An 18649-nucleotide genomic window follows, 5' to 3' on the forward strand; every position below is an offset into this window, starting at 1 on the left:
CCTCCAAACGTTATCAATATACTGTGAAAATCATTGATTTGAGACACAATGATTTCAGTAAATTAAAGTAACCCAAAAAGACAAGCACAGAGACAATAATTTCTTTCTTTTGACTGGACACCAGGACAATAATTCAAAGCAAGTATTGTGGAAGTATTCATTGAATAAAGCATATGAATAAATGGTACTAGAAAAGATGGTCCACTAATTTTTCTTGGAGTTTTCTTTTAACACCGACTGCATTTTATTTGCTTTTGCAGCCAATTATTTTAGTTAGTGAAGAACAAACCTATGCGGTAAAATTTAAAAAAAAAAATTGAGAATTTACTCATTTTAGTTTTTAACAAAACAGGTCAACAAAAAGAAAAGAAAATCATATTATCTTAAACAACTTTGCTTCGACAGAAATTTTTCACAGTATTACAGAGTAACGTTGGTAACTTGATGGAATTACATTTTGCATTTGGCCATTTGCGAATTTTGATGTAGTCTTATGGGAATAATTATTCCTTGTTTAAGTGAAGGTTTATCAAGCTCAAACATCTCCTCTCCCCACCTCTTAATATGCTAATAATTTTCATATATTTCTTAGTGGGTTTTGTTACAATGCAATTTTTTTTTTAATAATGCAATTTGCGTCAACTAGATTTGTGTATCAATTTTCTAATCCAATTTTTACTATATGTATTGCATGTCAAAGAGTTCACAACATAAGAATGTTGATCATGGTTACTGTCTTACTGATATATAAGCTACGAAGGATAGGTTGCATTTGATTTTCTAACACAGTTTGAAGTTCTTAAAATGAAAATTTCAATCACTCAATTGTTCTATTTATCTGTCTATATAATAATCTTTACCTGATCTAAAATTAGTTATATATAAATTAACGTTATCTAATTCTGCATTTCTTACATAGGTATTAATATAAAATGCAACTAAAAATTGATTTCTAATTCAGCATATAAAGTTCAATTTTATCGATTTTTAGTTAATCGTATCCAACAAAACCTGACGAGGATTACTGAATTGCAAGTAGCAACTAATACTTAATAATTGAAATGTTCATATGGCTAAAAGAAAAAGATATCAACAAACTGAAAATTATTGGTTTGAGACAAATTAAAGTAACGAACTTTTTATTTTTAATGTTGGAGTGGTAACGGTGTTTCTCTAAAATGTGGATTGTTGGGGTGTTATTCTCAAATATGGAATCGTTTAATTAAAGAAGTAGAAATCAACCGTCCGATTTATTAGAAGTACAGAAATTGGACCGTCCGATTTCCAGAGGTACACAAATCGGATCGTCCGATTTGTGTTAAAAAATATTAAAAAATTTGAGGTACAAAAATCGTACTCTCCGATTTGTGCAAATCGTACTCTCCGATTTGTCCACTTTCTACAATTTAAAAAAACACAAAAAAATTACAATGTTAATATATATCATTACTTTTACTTCTATAACCAAAAAAATTAGCCTAGAGTAATAACACAAGGACAATAATTTCTTTATTTTGTCTGGACAATGATTGCAGGCAAGTATTGTGAAAATAAATGGTAAAAATTAAAAGATGGTTCACTGACTTTACTTGGAGTTTACTTCCAACACCAACAACGTTTTGCTATTCACTATTCATCATTTGTTTCCTAGAGCCATCTGCACTCATCAAAGCAAAACCAATCTCTCATTGTTGTCTTCCTTTCATTCTTTCTTTCTTTCTTTTATTTTCCTTCATTTGTTGCATTTCTGAAAATGGCTGAGACCTTGCTTCAAATTGTGCTGAAGAACTTGAGCCCTTTGGTCCAGAGTGAATTTGCAGCCTTTTCTGGAATCAGGGAAAAGGCTGAAGAGCTAACACTCACTTTAGAATTGATCAAAGCTGTTCTTGATGATGCTGAGGAGAAACAATGGTCAAATCGTCCTCTCAAGGTGTGGCTGCAGCAGCTTAAACGTGCAATGTACGTGATGGATGATATCCTTGATCAGTTGTCTACTCAATCCTCTCAGACTGGGTGCTTATCATCTTTGAATCCAAAGAACATGATTCATCGGCGTGAGCTTGGGAAGAAGTTGAATAAGATGATAGTGAGGTTGGATCGAATTGCTCAACGTAGGAGCAACTTTGATCTTAGACCAGTTGTGAGGAAAAGGTCAAGTGAAGTAGTTGAATGGCGCCAAACAAGCTCAACTATCGCCGTTCCTCAAGTGGACGGACGAGATGAAGATAAAAAGCAAGTTGTGGAGTTTCTTCTTAGCTCATCACAAAGCTCTGAGTCCCTTTCCGTCTATCCCATTGTTGGATTAGGTGGTCTTGGGAAAACAACACTTGTTCAGATGGTCTACAACGATCAGCAAGTAGGTAACCATTTTGATTTGAAGATTTGGGTGTGTGTTTCTGAGAATTTTACTAGGGGCACTATTTTGCGTTCCATTCTAAAAGCCATGGAAGTGGATAAGTATGAGCGCATGGATTTAGATGCAATGGAGAAAAAAGTGAAAGAATTGCTACAAAGTAAAAAGTATTTACTGGTTTTAGATGATGTGTGGAAAAGAAGCCAAGAAATGGAACTGGGATTAACCCAAGACAAATGGGATGAGTTAAGATCTATATTGTCTTGTGGATCTAAAGGCTCCTCCATTTTAGTATCCACTCGCGATAACCATGTTGCAACAATTATGGGAACATGCCAACCTCATCATTTGGACCGTCTATCTGATGATGATTGTTGGTCGTTGTTTAAACTCCGCGCATTTGGAGCTGACAAAGAAGAGCGTGCAGAGCTTGTAGCAATAGGCAAGAAGATCGTCAAGAAATGTGGAGGATCACCTCTTGCAGCACTGGCATTAGGTGGTGTGATGCAATCCAGAAGCACGGAAAAAGAATGGCTTGAAGTTCAGAATAGTGAGGTTTGGAGTTTACCAGAAGAGAATGATATTATGCGTGTCTTGAGATTAAGCTACTCTTGTTTAACGCCAACTCTAAAGCAGTGTTTTGCTTTCTGTGCCATATTTCCCAAAGATATGGAAATCGAGAAGCGAGAATTGATTTATCTTTGGATGGCTAATGGATTTATTTCATCCCGGCCAAACTTGGAGGTAGAGGAGGTTGGCAACATGGTTTGGAATGAATTATACCAAAAGTCATTCTTCCAAGATGTCAGGGCTAATGACTTTTCTGGCAAGATTTATTGCAAGATGCATGATTTAGTCCATGATCTTGCTCAATCAATTTCAGAGCAAGAGTGTATATGCTTGGAGAAACTAAACCTTAATGATTCTTCAAGAAACCCCCATCATATTCTTTTTCACGGCATTTATAAAATCCAATCCAAGAAGAGAGCCTTTGAAAAAGCTGAATCCTTGCGGACCTTTTATCAGCTGAATTCACATGAATTTCGCTTCAGTTCTAGATTGATTCCAAAAAATCATTCTCTTCGAGTTTTGTGCATAAATGATAGGAAGATACCATCTTTGGGGAGTTTAAGTTGCTTGAGGTATTTGGAACTTCGAGGTTTGCATATGAAGAGCTTGCCTGCTAGTATTTGCAATTTGCGTAGATTGGAAATCTTGAAACTAATACGGTTGAAACATCTTCGCCGTCTACCAAAACACCTGACGAGGATGCAAAATCTCCGGCATCTTGTCATTGATGATTGTTGTTCTCTAACTGGTATGTTTCCTGAGGCTCACAAATTATGTGATCTGAGAACACTAAGTATATACATTGTGAGATCAGAGAAAGGGCATAGTTTGGCAGAGCTACGTGATTTGAATTTAGGAGGAAAGCTAAGCATCTCAGGCCTAGGAAATGTTGGGAGTATATCCGAAGATGAAAATGCCAACTTGAAGGGTAAACAAGACCTTCGAGAATTGATATTGTCATGGAGCAAAAGTGGTAAGAGGAAGTCGGTAGTGGGAGCAGAAGAAGTACTTGAAGCGCTTCAACCTCACTCCACACTCAAGCTGTTGACAATACAAGACTATGAGGGATTACAATGGCCAACTTGGATGGAAAACAATTCTGCTACCTACAATTTAGTTTCTCTTCAACTTGTCCGTTGTGAAAAGTGCGGGCATCTTCCTCCAGTGGGAAAACTTCCATTTCTGAAGAAGCTTTTTGTAAGTTGGATGGATGATGTGCAGTACATTGAGGAAGATGAAAGTTATGATGGTGTTGAAGCAATGCCATTCCCATCTTTGGAGGAATTGCATGTGGTGAGATTGCGAAACGTGGAGCGGTTGATGAAACGGGAAACAACACACATGTTCCCCTCTCTTTCTATCCTCGATGTCTCTGATTGTCCTAAACTGCAATTGCCGTGCCTTCCACATGTTAAAAAACTCACTGTTTGGGATTGTAGCAATGAGCAACTGAAGTCAATCTCTAATCTCAACGGTCTTAATGAACTTTATCTTTTTGATAGTTATGAAGTGTCGTGCTTCCCTGAAGGAATGATGAGTAACATGACCTCTCTTGCAACTCTCGAGATAACATATTTTAGAGAATTGAAGGAACTGCCATCTGACATCACAAAACTCACTGCTTTGTCTCATCTATACATCGAAGACTGTGGTAAGCTGGAGTGTTTACCAGAACAGGGTTGGGAAGGCTTATCTTCACTTCAATATTTCGCTATTGCTCGCTGCCCAATGTTTAAAGAGCGGTATGAGCCAGGAAGAGGGGAGGATTGGCACAAGATAGCACATGTTCCCAATCTATTGATCTGGTAATCATTGTATGTACTTATTGTATTCTTAGTCTTTATACACTGCTTATTCATTATTTTCTTTGCTTTTTATTTTGTTGTGTGTTTGGATAATCATGGTTTCAATATCTTGTATAATTGTATTCTATTTTATCTTCATTTCTACTGCTCTTTTAAATTTTTATATGGCACTAGATTTTAAATTTTATGATGGCCTTTTATCCAATTTCAACTTATATATTCATTTATCTTTTAGCCATTAGCACCTCTATTTTCCTTACGGCACAAAAAATCAGTATCTATTATTTTGGTCAAAATAAATGATCAAATCATAGAAATTGAATTTGTGTCTTTCATTGATCTTATGCTAATTTGTTTTTCTATGGAAGACTTCAGAAATAATGATTTGGAATTACAAGTGTAGCCTTGGAAATTCGAAGATTATCATCAATTTATTAAATCTAAATCACCGCAATGCAATATATAAATGTTCTCTTCAATTTCATCATTTCTTTTATTTTTTATTCTGTCCATTGAAGCTACAGCTGATGAGTTGTCCCTTTTTCTTTATGCAAATTGACATTATGATTTATTAATAATACAAGAGAATCACTTCTTTTAAATCTGGAATTTCAACGAGCTAGGAATATTTTAATTAATTTTTCTTATCCTACCAAACAAAGAAATTCAAGCCATCGGTAGCTCTATAATACTAGTAGAGATGCAAGGACTAATATTTAGTATTTAATTTAAATTTAAATATGATACTTCATATTCAAATAAAATATACAATACATTTATTTCACACGCACATATTTTATCTATAAAAAACTTAGACATATTACATGCTAAGGTATCATTAAGAATATTTACTTTCCAATTTTTTGTCGAAGGATTAAAGATCAATTGTGCACTCAATTAACAAATAATTTTAAAGATATGAGAGTAGAGACATGCTCTCTAAAGCTCAAACTTCCTTCTTTCAATTTTTATTTCTTATGATCATTCATCAATTTAGTGTGTTTGTGAAGAGATCAGAGTTAGGAAACTCTATATAAATACACTCAAATATCACTTGCAATAATCACTCATTACTCTTCAATATAATAGACGTTCATTAAAAACAAAATGAATGAGAATAACTTAAATATATAATATTTCTCCTTTTATTTAATTGAATATAAGTGCTTATTTATTTGAGAAGTAACTTCTATTCTTGTATATAGGATTTAACAAAATAATTCCCTGATAAATAATAATCTCACACTTTCACACTTTATAATCACACTCATCTTATAATACAATTTCAAATATTGAGTTTCTTAACAATAATTAATAGGACAAACATTTATAGGTGCATGCACAAAAGGAATCTCTGCAATCTGCACCGGCTGTGAAGCCATATTTGGTGATGCATTCTACGATACAATAATAGGGGTTTCCATCTTTGCAACTTTGGTCATACCAAACTTCTTTCACACCTCTCATCCGAGGAATTAAGCCCGTTTTGGTCGTTAAAATTGGGGAGTTACATTGATTTAGTTTTTGACTTTTTAATTATTACAATTTGGTCTCTTAAATTTAAAAAAGTACACTAATGTAGCCTATTATGTATTTTTTATTACCAGAGTTCAATGCCATTAGTAAGGTGGCTCAACTCTTGCCACACTAGACATATCAAAACGACATCATATGCATTTTGGCATTAAAAAAGTACTAAATACCATCCGTTTGAGAGTTTGAATAATTAGTATTATTCAAAAGAAAGGGGTATAATCCTTTAGTATTGTTCAAACTTCAAATCCTCAAACGACGTTGTTTAGTACATTTTTTAACGCCAAGACGACAAAAAATATGCAAAAAAACTACATTTATGCACTTTTTGAATCTTAGGGACTAAATTATAGTAATTAAGAAGTCTAAAATTAAATTAGTACAACTCACTAATTTTAAAGACCAAAGTATGAATTAACTCCTCATTTGAGTCATCTCCAATCACTTAAATTGTCATCAACACCCCTACATAATATCAATATATTTTATATTTCAATGGGTTATATTATATAGAACTTGAAAATGATTATATATTCCAATAAGGAAAAAAAGTTAAGATACTAATAAAGCAATGACGAACGTGAAACAAAAAGAAAAAGAAACAAATTTTTTGCTATAATTAATTTAGCCATCTTTCTATTATAAGTGCACTGTCAGCAACTCCAAGGAAATGAAGGGGCTATATATAATTGGAAATTCGTTTTAATAAATTAAAAATTTTAAAAGTTTGTGTTTAATTTGATGTTAAACATAATTTAGATATTAAATCAGAATTAAATTATTTAGTTCAAAACGATATTTCTATTATTTAATATTTGATACTTATTTAGACTAATTTTTTGTTGTCTCTCAAACTAGGAAGCACCGATACGACACGGGATACGGACACGACACGACACGGATACGTCGACACGTTCTTTTATAAAAAATTGGATACGACACGTTTAGGATACGTTGTGAATTAAAATTTAAATAATATATTAAATTAATAAAATATCATATTATAAATATAAGAGTAAATATAATTGAATAAAAAAGTCTTAAAATTATGTAATTATTAAAAAAATAAAAAATTTTAATCTACTTTTGCCATCTCGCTAACAGAAAATATATCAATTTCTTCTCCTCCAAGTCCATCATCTGCAAACACCACGCACCACACAATGTAGTTTTTCAGTTCGTCTTCAACCTTTGTATCTTCTATTCTTCTTCTTCTTCAATATAACACAGAGAACCAAGAACGGTTAAGCTAGTGAGTAAGTAAGCTATCAAATACAAACGGTAAATAGATTTAGGTTTTGATTTATTAATTATTTTATTTTTAAATTTAAATTTTGATTTGTTTTAATTTTAGAATATTTTAAAATTAGAAAGAAAAAATTGATTAATCGGACAATAAAATCACAAAATCAATTGAAGATTTGTAGTCCAGCAAAAAGATCCGTCTCATGAACATCTGAATCGGGTCGGACTCGTTCGGATTCGTGACCGCTCCACCAAAATTCTGCACTGTAAGAAGACACGCTGCCAATACACTCGTTTGAAGTATCCACCGCGTGTCGGCGTCGGATTCGTGTCCGACGCAGATACGCTGGCACCATGAGAGAATCCGTGCTTCATAGCTCTCAAATATTAGTGTATGTTTATTGGATTAAATTTCACCGCTCTTAGTCTCACAATATCTATTCTATCTATTCTATTATATAAAAATTGGATATCTGCACTTAATGATAGAACTGACGTGGCATGCTCTGGAGAGTGTTTCCCGATTTAATTATTTTAACTCATTCAATACAATTTATTACCATGACTTAATTATATCATCTAATTGATTTGATTAGATATTTAAATATTAATATAATCTATTATAATATATATTACTTAATTAATTTTACTACATTAATGGTGTTTGCTACGGTACGATGATAAATTCATATGTACCGATACGTTAAAAATATGAACAAGTAGTAATAAACCATGTGGAATTTATTTTCCACGTCAGCATTTAATTTTTTCTTTTTTAAATATATATTATATCACCATTTTTACTAATACACCCTTTTTAATTAAATAAAAATAAAAATATTTTTTATTTAATTTTATAAAAAATCTTAAACATCCTTACTTTATTTAATTAGACAAAAATATCCTTTTAAATTAATTAAATTTTAGAATTCAATTAATCCTAATTTTATAATTTTAAATAATTTAAACAACAAAACAAAAACATATAAAAAAATAAAAAATTAATCGTTCTTCATCTTCTCCAATTCCCCTAATCATTCCTGTCTCCCTCTAAAGCAAAGCAAAACATATCAATAAAACTAAAAATCAATCGTTCGTCTTCTCCAATTTTCTTAATATCATTCGTCCCCCTCCCCATTCTGAAGCAAAACAGTAAAAGTCCCAAACAAAAACAACAAAATCCTAGCCCTAAGTTCTTTGCCGTCGCCGTCCCCTGTCTCAGCGCTTTCGCTTCTTCCTCTTCCCTCTGTCCGGAACCCAGGTAGCTCGGCACGCCGTCCCCATCTTCACTGGCTTCTCTGTCCGTGGCTTTTCTGGGTTCCGGACAGAGGGAAGAGGAAGAAGCGAAAGCGCTGAGACAGGGGACGGCGGCGGCAAAGAACTTAGGGTTAGGGTTTTGTTGTTTTTGTTTGGGACTTTTACTGTTTTGCTTCAGAACGGGGGAGGGGGACGAATGATATTAAGGAAATTGGAGAAGACGAAGAACGATTGATTTTTAGTTTTATTGATATGTTTTGCTTTGCTTTAGAGGGAGACAGAAATGATTAGAGGAATTGGAGAAGATGAAGAACGATTGATTTTTGATTTTTTTTATATGTTTTTGTTTTGTTGTTTAAATTATTTAAAATTATAAAATTAGGATTAATTGAATTTTAAAATTTGATTAATTTAAAAGGGTATTTTTGTCTAATCAAATAAAGTAAGGATGTTTAAGATTTTTTATAAAATTAAATAAAAAAAATATTTTTATTTTTATTTAATTAAAAAGGGTGTATTAGTAAAAGTTGTGATATAATATATATTTTAAAAAAAAAAATTAAATGCTGACGTGGAAAATAAATTCCACATGGCTTATTACTACTTGTTCATATTTTTAACGTATCGGTACGTATGAATTTATCATCGTACCGTAGCAAACACCTAATTAATTTATTCATTTATAAAATCTAAAATAAAATAAATAATTTATTGTTTATTCTAATTGAATTCATTAAATTTAATTATACATTATATACGAATTAATAATAATTTGTAAATCACTTTATATTATATATGTATTAACAAAATATTATATATGTCTTAATGTGTTAATTAAATATTATATATGCACAGAAAAATAAATACAAAGATGATTTATATAATATTAATAATATTATATAAGCACGGTGATTTTTTTTTTTGTTTTGATATCATATAGTATTAATAATGATAATATTATTATATAGTATTATATAAACTTTCTAATATTAGTATAGAAAATTGAAAAATTATTCTTTATGACAATCATTCTTAGTGAAATAGTGTGTCCCTTATATAGTATTGATAATTGTTGTTTAATTTAAAGTAATTGTGTGTTGGTATCTTAAATTTATTTTCAATAATGACCTAAATAGATAAATCTAATTGAATTAAATGAATTATATAAAATATTTTATATTATTAATATACTAAAATTAAATTTATTTTTCGATACAGAATTTTATAGGTAAATTTTATACAAGATTAAGTTATTTTTTATTTTTTTTATTTGTTTTATCTATGTTACTTTATTTAATTTTAAGTAGCGTCATATTTACAATTACCGCCAGTATGATATTTTATAAAATATGAAAATTAATTTTTTTTATAATTTAAATATCAATGTTTGAATAGAAGAACTTAACAGACTCACAATGAGAAAGAGAGAGAGAAATTTACCTAGAAAAAAAAAACTCGGCATGAGAATAGTGGCGACGAGCTCAACAACGACGGTAACGGGATGAGCAGTGATGATGACATAAGCTGTGAACAGTGACGGACCCAGAAAAATTTAGTAATGGGGACAAAAATATAATAAAATTTAGATATAGATATTTTTTTTGCTACCCACGATATTCAACAAGTTAAAGACTAATCCGTCATGAATTTGAATTCCATTTAAGAATCTACAATTGGCCGGCATTGAGTTGCTATACATACGAGACATAATTCGAACCCTCAATACTTATTCAAGCGGACGACTAAGTTGATCACTTGATCAATTTAAATTGGTTTAGATATATTCAAAATTTAAAATTAGAACTATCTAATACATATTGATAAGAACTAGAAATATACACACAATCATTATTATAATATTTAAAATAATAAAAATATAATTTCATACACATAGTATAATATTTAAAATAACCAAAAAATATTTATAAGGACCTTTTTTATTTTTAACATGATTAAATATTATTTTTTATATATATTTTTAAATAATTATTTTACTTAATTGTCAAATCTACTTATTATAATTTTTATAGTATAAATAAATTTTTTAACCAAAATAATTATAGTATATTAATACATAGATAATATATTTTTTTATCTTAAACAATTTTAAAAAAATCACTAATAATTTAAGTTGTATTTAATTAGAAAATTAAGTTTTAATTTAATTATTAATTAATTAACTATCATAATATAATTAATTATCACTAATTTTTTAGTGTATTTATTTATTTTTCCTACTAAATCAAATTTAACAATATAATTATTATTATGTGTTAAGTTTAACAAAAAATTTTTTAACATCAAATACAAAAGAACTATTTATATTTTATTTTGAGACAAATATAATATAATAAGTGGTATATATGTATATAGTATTATTTTTTTAAAAAAAAAAATTTGTGGGGGCAAATGCCCCCTCTATATTAAACGTGAGTTCGTCTCTGGCTGTGACGGAAGATGGGAGTTGTGAATAGGTAAGTAGCGATGGACTCAGCAACAACATGACATGAACTATGCGGTTTTTTTGTGAAGAAGTCGAGAAGAAGAAGATTTTAGGTGAGGATGATTGAGTTTATCTTGCATGCTATAGAGTATAGACTGAAGTTATGAATCATGTGTGATGTGAGGCAAATCCTAATTCCTAAAAAGTGTTTATATGTATATATTCGGGGCGGGTACACCCTAAACCTGACGATACCTATCTTGAGCAAAATCTGCCCCGACTCGGATCAAGTTATTAAGGGTTTATCGCTAGCCAATAGATTGCTATATACACAAGGCGAGATTCTAACTCCTAATAGTTGTTTAAGCGGACGAGTGAGATGATCACTTAACAAACTCAAATTGATTAAGATAAATACTAATTATTTTTAATATTTTAATATTAAAAATTTTGAGAGTTTGATTTTAATATAACTTTATAAAATATTTATAATAATAATTATTATATATATTATTTAATTTTTTAATAAAATTTTTAATATAATTTTATGTATTATCCCGTACAAAATACATAAACATATACTAGTACAATATAATTAAAGGAACTTTTTAAGAAGTTTCAATGCACCGCCTAAGTTTAGTTTGTTGATCTTTTAGTGGAGGAGTTCATCAAGTAATATAATTTTGAACCTAACGAATGATTTGACTATAGGGATTAGGGAAAGATAATATCTCTTTTTTAATCCGTGGTCTTGGTTCAAATTTTGGGAGCTGATTTGTTGGTCTCAACTATCTTTAGGATTAACATTAGTCTTTTAATTTAATTTTTAATTTAAATTATTAGATCATTTTAATATTATATTTAATGGTGTAGATTAAATACAAATTTATATATTTAATTTTATTAAATATTTCTTAATATTTAACATTTTTACAAATAAACATTTTTATCTTTCTCTTATTATTTTTTTTTTTGCAGAAAGGTCTCTTCTTCTTCTTCTGATTTTCTTCTTTTTCTTCTTCTTATTCACCATTGCAATGAACCCTTCTTCTCCATTGTAATGAACTCCGGTACTAACAGCAACTACCAGGGTCTGGATTTGTCTTCTCCTTATTATTTGTTTTGCAAATGGGGTCTCTTCCTCTTCTGATTTTCTTCTTCTTCTTCTTATTCACCATTGCAATGAACCCCGGCACTAACAGCAACTACCAAGGTTTGGATCGAGACTACCCACGAACGCATGCAAGTGTCAGATCCTGAATCGAGATTATTCCGCACCCCTGCTCACCCCGCCACTAAAATTTGTGATGTTCTTCTCGTCTGGTCATCGACGTCGTGTGGTATTTTCCGAGAAGGAGGTATTTTTCATCGAAACTGCCTCACATACATACACAGAGACACACATTTCACACTTTGAAACAGGAAAATCAAAAAAGAAGAAACATGAAAAAAAGAGAAAAAAATGTTTGCTGAAGAGAATGGCCTCAAAGGAGACCCACGACTTCCAACCATTTGTCAAGCATCAGAGTTGTTCCTTACTTCCTCAAATAAGGTTTTCATTTTTTCTTTTTTCTTTTTTTCTTACAACGATTTTATTTTTATATTTTTTAGAATAACATAAAAAATATTTTATTGTAATTTCTTTAATTTTTTAACCTGCTTCATCAACAGATCTATAGCTGTGGCTGTTTGGGTTCATAAGATGCTTAGAAATCTGAAATTGATGGTGTGCCACACAAAAGATCAATGAAAAGACATGCATGAGACCAACTATAAGCTAATAGAATAAATCTAGTCATAGAACAAAAAAGGTCAGTCAATAATCTTGCATTTTTCTTAATGTTGTTGAAACTTATGGTTGAGTAGAACATAATTGAACTTTGTTAATTAGAGGGAGTGAGTGAAGGATTGTTGATGAATTTTTTTTAATAGCTAATTGGTGTTAAAAATACATTCATGAAAATACTCATATCTCTTTAAAAAGAGTTACTTAATGATAATAATTGAACTTATTTAACAGGGTAAATATGTATGATGTCAATTTTTACTCAATTTAATCTCAAGTATAGCATATATTGTCCTATTTTATGCATCAAATAACTTGTATTCACTCAGATTTTGTTTGTATGCTTACGGAGAATGTAACACCCTACCATACAGAGTCTTATACTTAAGTCATAATTCAGAGATGGCAAGGTATTACGACCTCTAAAATAAAAATTTAGTACGTATAGTAGTATGAATGATTGATTATAACTAGGAGCCTTTATAGAAAAAGAGGTAAACAAAAATCGCAACTCAAAAGCGCATCACTCCGATCAATAACGTAACGAACAAGGATAAACCAACGCAAGATTATATATATACAAAGGAGTGTCAAAAACAGAAATATCAAAACTCAAAACCCGGCTGCGAAGATAACCGGTCCGAGCATAGCAATATATACATATGATAAAATAAGGAAAACCCCAAAGGAAACCCAAAGGGACACAAATACATAAAACCTATTCTCCAAAATCTTCCATAGGAGGAGTCATCATAGTTTGTATTATTTAATGGAGATAAAAGTATCTAAGCAAAACATATAAACTAAAACAGAGCCCCCGAGAACAAGGAATCTTCGCAAATCCAGAAGTCTCCAGCATGCCTCAGCGAGAAACCTCACGTCCTGCATCTGAAAACCACAAAATCCGCATGGGTGAGAACCAGAGGTCCCCAGCATGGTAACAGCTTCCACATATATAATACATAATAATAGAGGAAAGCCGAAGGCAATCCTAGAACTTCCTCCAGATAATTCAAAGCTTATAAACAAGCTAAACCATATAAGGGCATCTGACTAAAGATACTTCAGTCTAACTAATACTTCCCTTTCCAATTCCTTCAAACCTCCCAATCCACCAGCAGGAGTATAATGTAGCAAACACAGTTATATCAAACAAGAATATACAAATAGGAACAGTTAAGGCATTTAGACAATTAGCAAGTATATGCAGTCAAATAGGCAATCTCAAACAATTCATATAGTATGCATATGATGAATGCCTGTCCCTAGTGGCCGATGATATCATCTGTCGGTTATAGAGCCAACCCGACAAGTCCTGGTAGCTAACCATTGGACTGTCCCTCGGTCGTGTCTCCCCAACTCGAGTATGCTCAATATGAGCTTGATCATAATCATGATCTATATCCATCACCATCACTGGTGAATATTTATCCATCACCATCACAGGTGAATATTTATCCATCACCATCACTGGTGAATATTTGGGAGTGAGCTCGTCCGGGAATTTCACAGTGCCCGGCCACCCTAACGACATAGGGATAACAGAGCTTCGAGTCTCAACCTAGAGCACGTGGTGGCTAGCCACTGCTTTCTCCCAGGGAAACTCTCATCTCCAATAGTGGAAGTGCAACATTCACAATTCATTCAACAGCATATAAATGCATGAATTCTCATCCATGGATCAACATCCATATCAGCCATCCGGCTCACGGTTCAGTCCAGAACCAGCCAATATTCATATCATACACAGCCATTCCGGCTCACGGTTAAATCCATAACCAGCCACCCGGCTCACGGTTAAATCCATAACTAGCCGTTTCATTAACAATTACAGCCTTTCGGCCCATGGCATAACAAGCACTTCCACCACCATCCTCCGCCTCTCACATAATCATGCTTGATCCTCATTGATCATTCATTTTTCCCTTGCTTCACTCGCAAGTTACCACATTTACTAGCCCTTCTTCTCATAGCTAGACATATCATAATGATTTAAGACATAAGTGGTGAGATCGGAGGCTTAGAAGTATGAGATTTGGCTTTTAAAACTCAAAAATCAACTTTGGGATGAAAACAGGGCCACGCGTACGCGCACGCGTGGATGGCCTCGAAAACTCATCGACGCGCAAGCGTCATGCACGCTAACGCGTGGATTACAAATTTGCCAATCGACGCGCACGCGTCAACCACGCGTACGCGTGGATACTCTCGTGCCCCAGGCACAAAGCTGGCACAGTTCTGGCACAACTCTCTGGAAAATGGCTGGGCATTGGGTGCAGCACTATCGGCGCGCCCGCGCACATCACGCGCACGCGTGGATGGCGCTTTCTGGAAGATCGGCGTGTACGCGCCAGGTGCGCCCACGCGCAAGGGGTTATTCTGCTAAAAATTTTCTAAGTTAAAAACTGCAGAATTCACAGATTTAGACCCCAATCTTCCAATGGACATAACTTCCTCATTTTAAATCATTTTTCATCCGTTCTTCGAACGGCATGGACATCCCGGATCCAATTTCATTTCTAAACAGATTTGGCACAAAATAGATATTCGTAGTCCAAGTTATGTCTCATCAAAGTATGCCCAAAAACCATATTTTTCATAAAAACCACAAAGTGCCATTTCAAAACAAACCATTTCCAACCCTTTTCAAAATCAATCAAAACATGCCAATTTCATCCATTTTCTTTGAAATCAATTGAAATATATCAAATTCAACATCAAGCCTCCTCAACTCACACATTGAGACTTACCACAAACTACCAAAATCACTATCTCATCATTTTAACCCACTTCACCCAAGTGGCTCAAACTCAAACACATTGACATATCATATACTCTTCCTCATGCCAATTCTCAACAACACCAATCCCAATGAATCATCATTTTATACAATTAATATCATACTCACCATCAACATGGTTCAACCACAATTCAACCATAACCAATCATCAAGCATATATCACAACATGCATATTTCTCATACATCATACCATCAAGGCATCAATAATCATCATCATATATATGACCACATCATATATCTCAATCATTCAAAAACATCAACCATTCAATGCCTATCTTAGGGCCTCTAGCCTAAGTATTTCCTACCACATTACATATTAGATACGGGAAACCGAAACCATACCTTAGCCGATTTCCCAAGCTCAACCGGAGCACTTCCAAACCACTTATCCACAAGCTCTCAAGGCCTCAAAACCTCCAAGAACAGATTTTTCACCACCAAACCCTTTCCAAGCTTTTCAAAATCACCAATCAAGCTCCAATATCCACACATACACAACCTAAGCCACAACCATCATACCCATACACAACATCTCAATACCCAAACATCATAAAACCACAAATCACACTAGGGTTGAGAATCTTACCACACCCAAGGTCTAAGGAGACAAGATTAACCTTCTCCTTCAAGAGTGTTGGGTCCTATAACATCAAAGAGCCCAAAGTCTCAACATTTTTGCTCATAAAACTCGAAAACAAGGCTGGAATTTCGAAGAGCAAAACGTGGCTTACCTCAAGATTAATTGTATGGGTTTTGTAGAGCTCTCCGCGGTGAACGCGTGGCCGCAAACGGAGCGGCAATCGGAGCTCTAGATCAAAAGTTATGATGGTTTGAAGATCAAGTGAGAGAGAGAAGTTGAGAGAATGTTCTTCCCTTCCTCTCCACCATTTCAGCGTGAATGTGTAACAAATGAGGAGAGAGAGTGCTGAAAACTAGGGTTTTGGTTAAGTTATGTTGGGCCAAGGGTCCACTTTGGGTCCGGTTGGCCCGGTTTGGCCCGTTCGGTCCAATCTTGGTCCGAATTCTATAAAATTGGTACCGAAATTCTCGTCTCGATCTCCTCTATCACATTTAGCCATAAAAATCACATTTTAGGCTTTCTAGAATAAATTCTCATTTATAGGTTAATTAGCCGTTAATTAACCGGGTCTTACATTCTACCCACCTAATTGGGAATTTTGCCCACAAAATTCAAATGCAATTACCTGAGAATAAGTGCGGATAATCCATCCGCATCTCTGACTCAAGTTCCCAAGTGTGTTCCTCAACATCGCCTCGACTCCATGCCACTTTGACTAATGAAACCTCTTTTCCACGCAACCGTTTGATACTAGTATCATCAATTCTGACCGGAGCCACTGGAAGCGTCAAATCTTCCCTCAACTGAACCGACTCTGGTTCTAACACATGGCTAGCATCAGGAGTGTACTTCCGAAGCTGCGACACGTGAAACACGTCGTGCAGGTTCAAAAGATGAGGTGGTAGAGCCATTCGATACGCCACCGGTCCAACCCTCTCTAGGATCTGAAATGGACCAATGTATCGAGGATTCAACTTCTTTGCTTTAATCGCCCTACCTACTCCCGTGGTCGGAGTAACCTTAAGGAAAACATGGTCTCCTTCCTCAAATTCTAAGGGCTTTCGCCTCTGATCAGCGTAACTCTTTTGACGACTCTGCGCCGCAAGCATCCTATCACGGATTTTCCTGACTTGTTCAGTGGTCTCAGCTATCATTTCTGGCCCCAACAAGCTTTTCTCTCCAGCTTCATACCAACATAGCGGAGATTGACATTTCCTCCCATACAAGGCCTCATACGGAGCCATACCGATGCTCGCATGATAACTATTATTGTATGCAAACTCCACTAATGGCATATACCGATCCCAACTCGCCGGTTGGTCCAAAACACAAGCTCTCAACATATCCTCTAGTGTTTGGATCGTCCTCTCAGATTGTCCATCTGTTTGAGGATGGTAAGCCGTGCTCAAGCTTAATCGGGTTCCAAAAGCTTTCTGAAATGCACCCCAAAATCTTGAAGTGAAACGAGGATCTCTATCAGAGATTATAGTAGCAGGTACACCATGAAGCCTCACAATCTCCTTTATGTATAACCGTGCTAGCTCCTCAAGGGTGTAAGTCATCCGAATGGGTAAAAAGTGAGCTGACTTCGTCAGTCGGTCCACAATCACCCAGATAGCATCAAAACCAGCCCTAGTCCTTGGCAATCCCGACACAAAGTCCATTGCAATGCTTTCCCACTTCCATTGTGGAATCTCTAAAGGTTGCAACATCCCGGAAGGTCTTTGATGTTCAATCTTTACCTTTTGACAAGTTAGGCACTTTGAAACATATTCCGCCACATCATTCTTCATACCCGGCCACCAAAACATCGCCTTTAAATCATGGTACATCTTAGTACTTCCCGGGTGAATGGAGAATCCGCTTTCATGTGCCTCCTTTAAAATATCTTGCCTCAAAGTGCCAACATCCGGCACAATGATCCTACCCTTGAATCTCCATAACCCATCTTTTTCTTCCGACACTCTCCACTGTTTTCCTTGCTCAATAGCCGGTAACACCTTCCATAACGCTTCATCATTTTGATGAGCCTTTAGGAGTTCGGACTTAAAGTCACTTGAGATTTCTAATCGGCTCAAACACAAAGTTCCGGATACTTCTCGAGCACTAATTTTCAGACTCTCGAATCCCTTGAGCAACTTCTCCTCTTGAAGCATCATCCAAGCCGCATATAACGACTTCCGACTTAACGCATCCGCCACTACATTCGCCTTTCCCGGATGGTAATTCAACTCAAAGTCGTAGTCCTTCAATAATTCCATCCACCTTCTCTGCCTC

General features: G+C 34.0%; 1 protein-coding gene across 1 annotated transcript; it reads left to right on the forward strand.

The window, feature by feature from the left end:
- Window positions 1-1623: 1623 nt before the first annotated feature.
- On the forward strand, window positions 1624-4887 carry LOC130948030 (putative disease resistance protein RGA1). Its single transcript, XM_057876741.1, has one exon. The coding sequence runs from the start codon at window positions 1754-1756 to the stop codon at window positions 4730-4732; it is 2979 nt and encodes a 992-aa protein (XP_057732724.1). The 5' UTR covers window positions 1624-1753; the 3' UTR covers window positions 4733-4887.
- Window positions 4888-18649: the final 13762 nt, after the last annotated feature.

Source organism: Arachis stenosperma, chromosome 9 (genome assembly GCF_014773155.1).
Source record: "Arachis stenosperma cultivar V10309 chromosome 9, arast.V10309.gnm1.PFL2, whole genome shotgun sequence".
NCBI classification, from domain to species: Eukaryota; Viridiplantae; Streptophyta; class Magnoliopsida; order Fabales; family Fabaceae; genus Arachis; species Arachis stenosperma.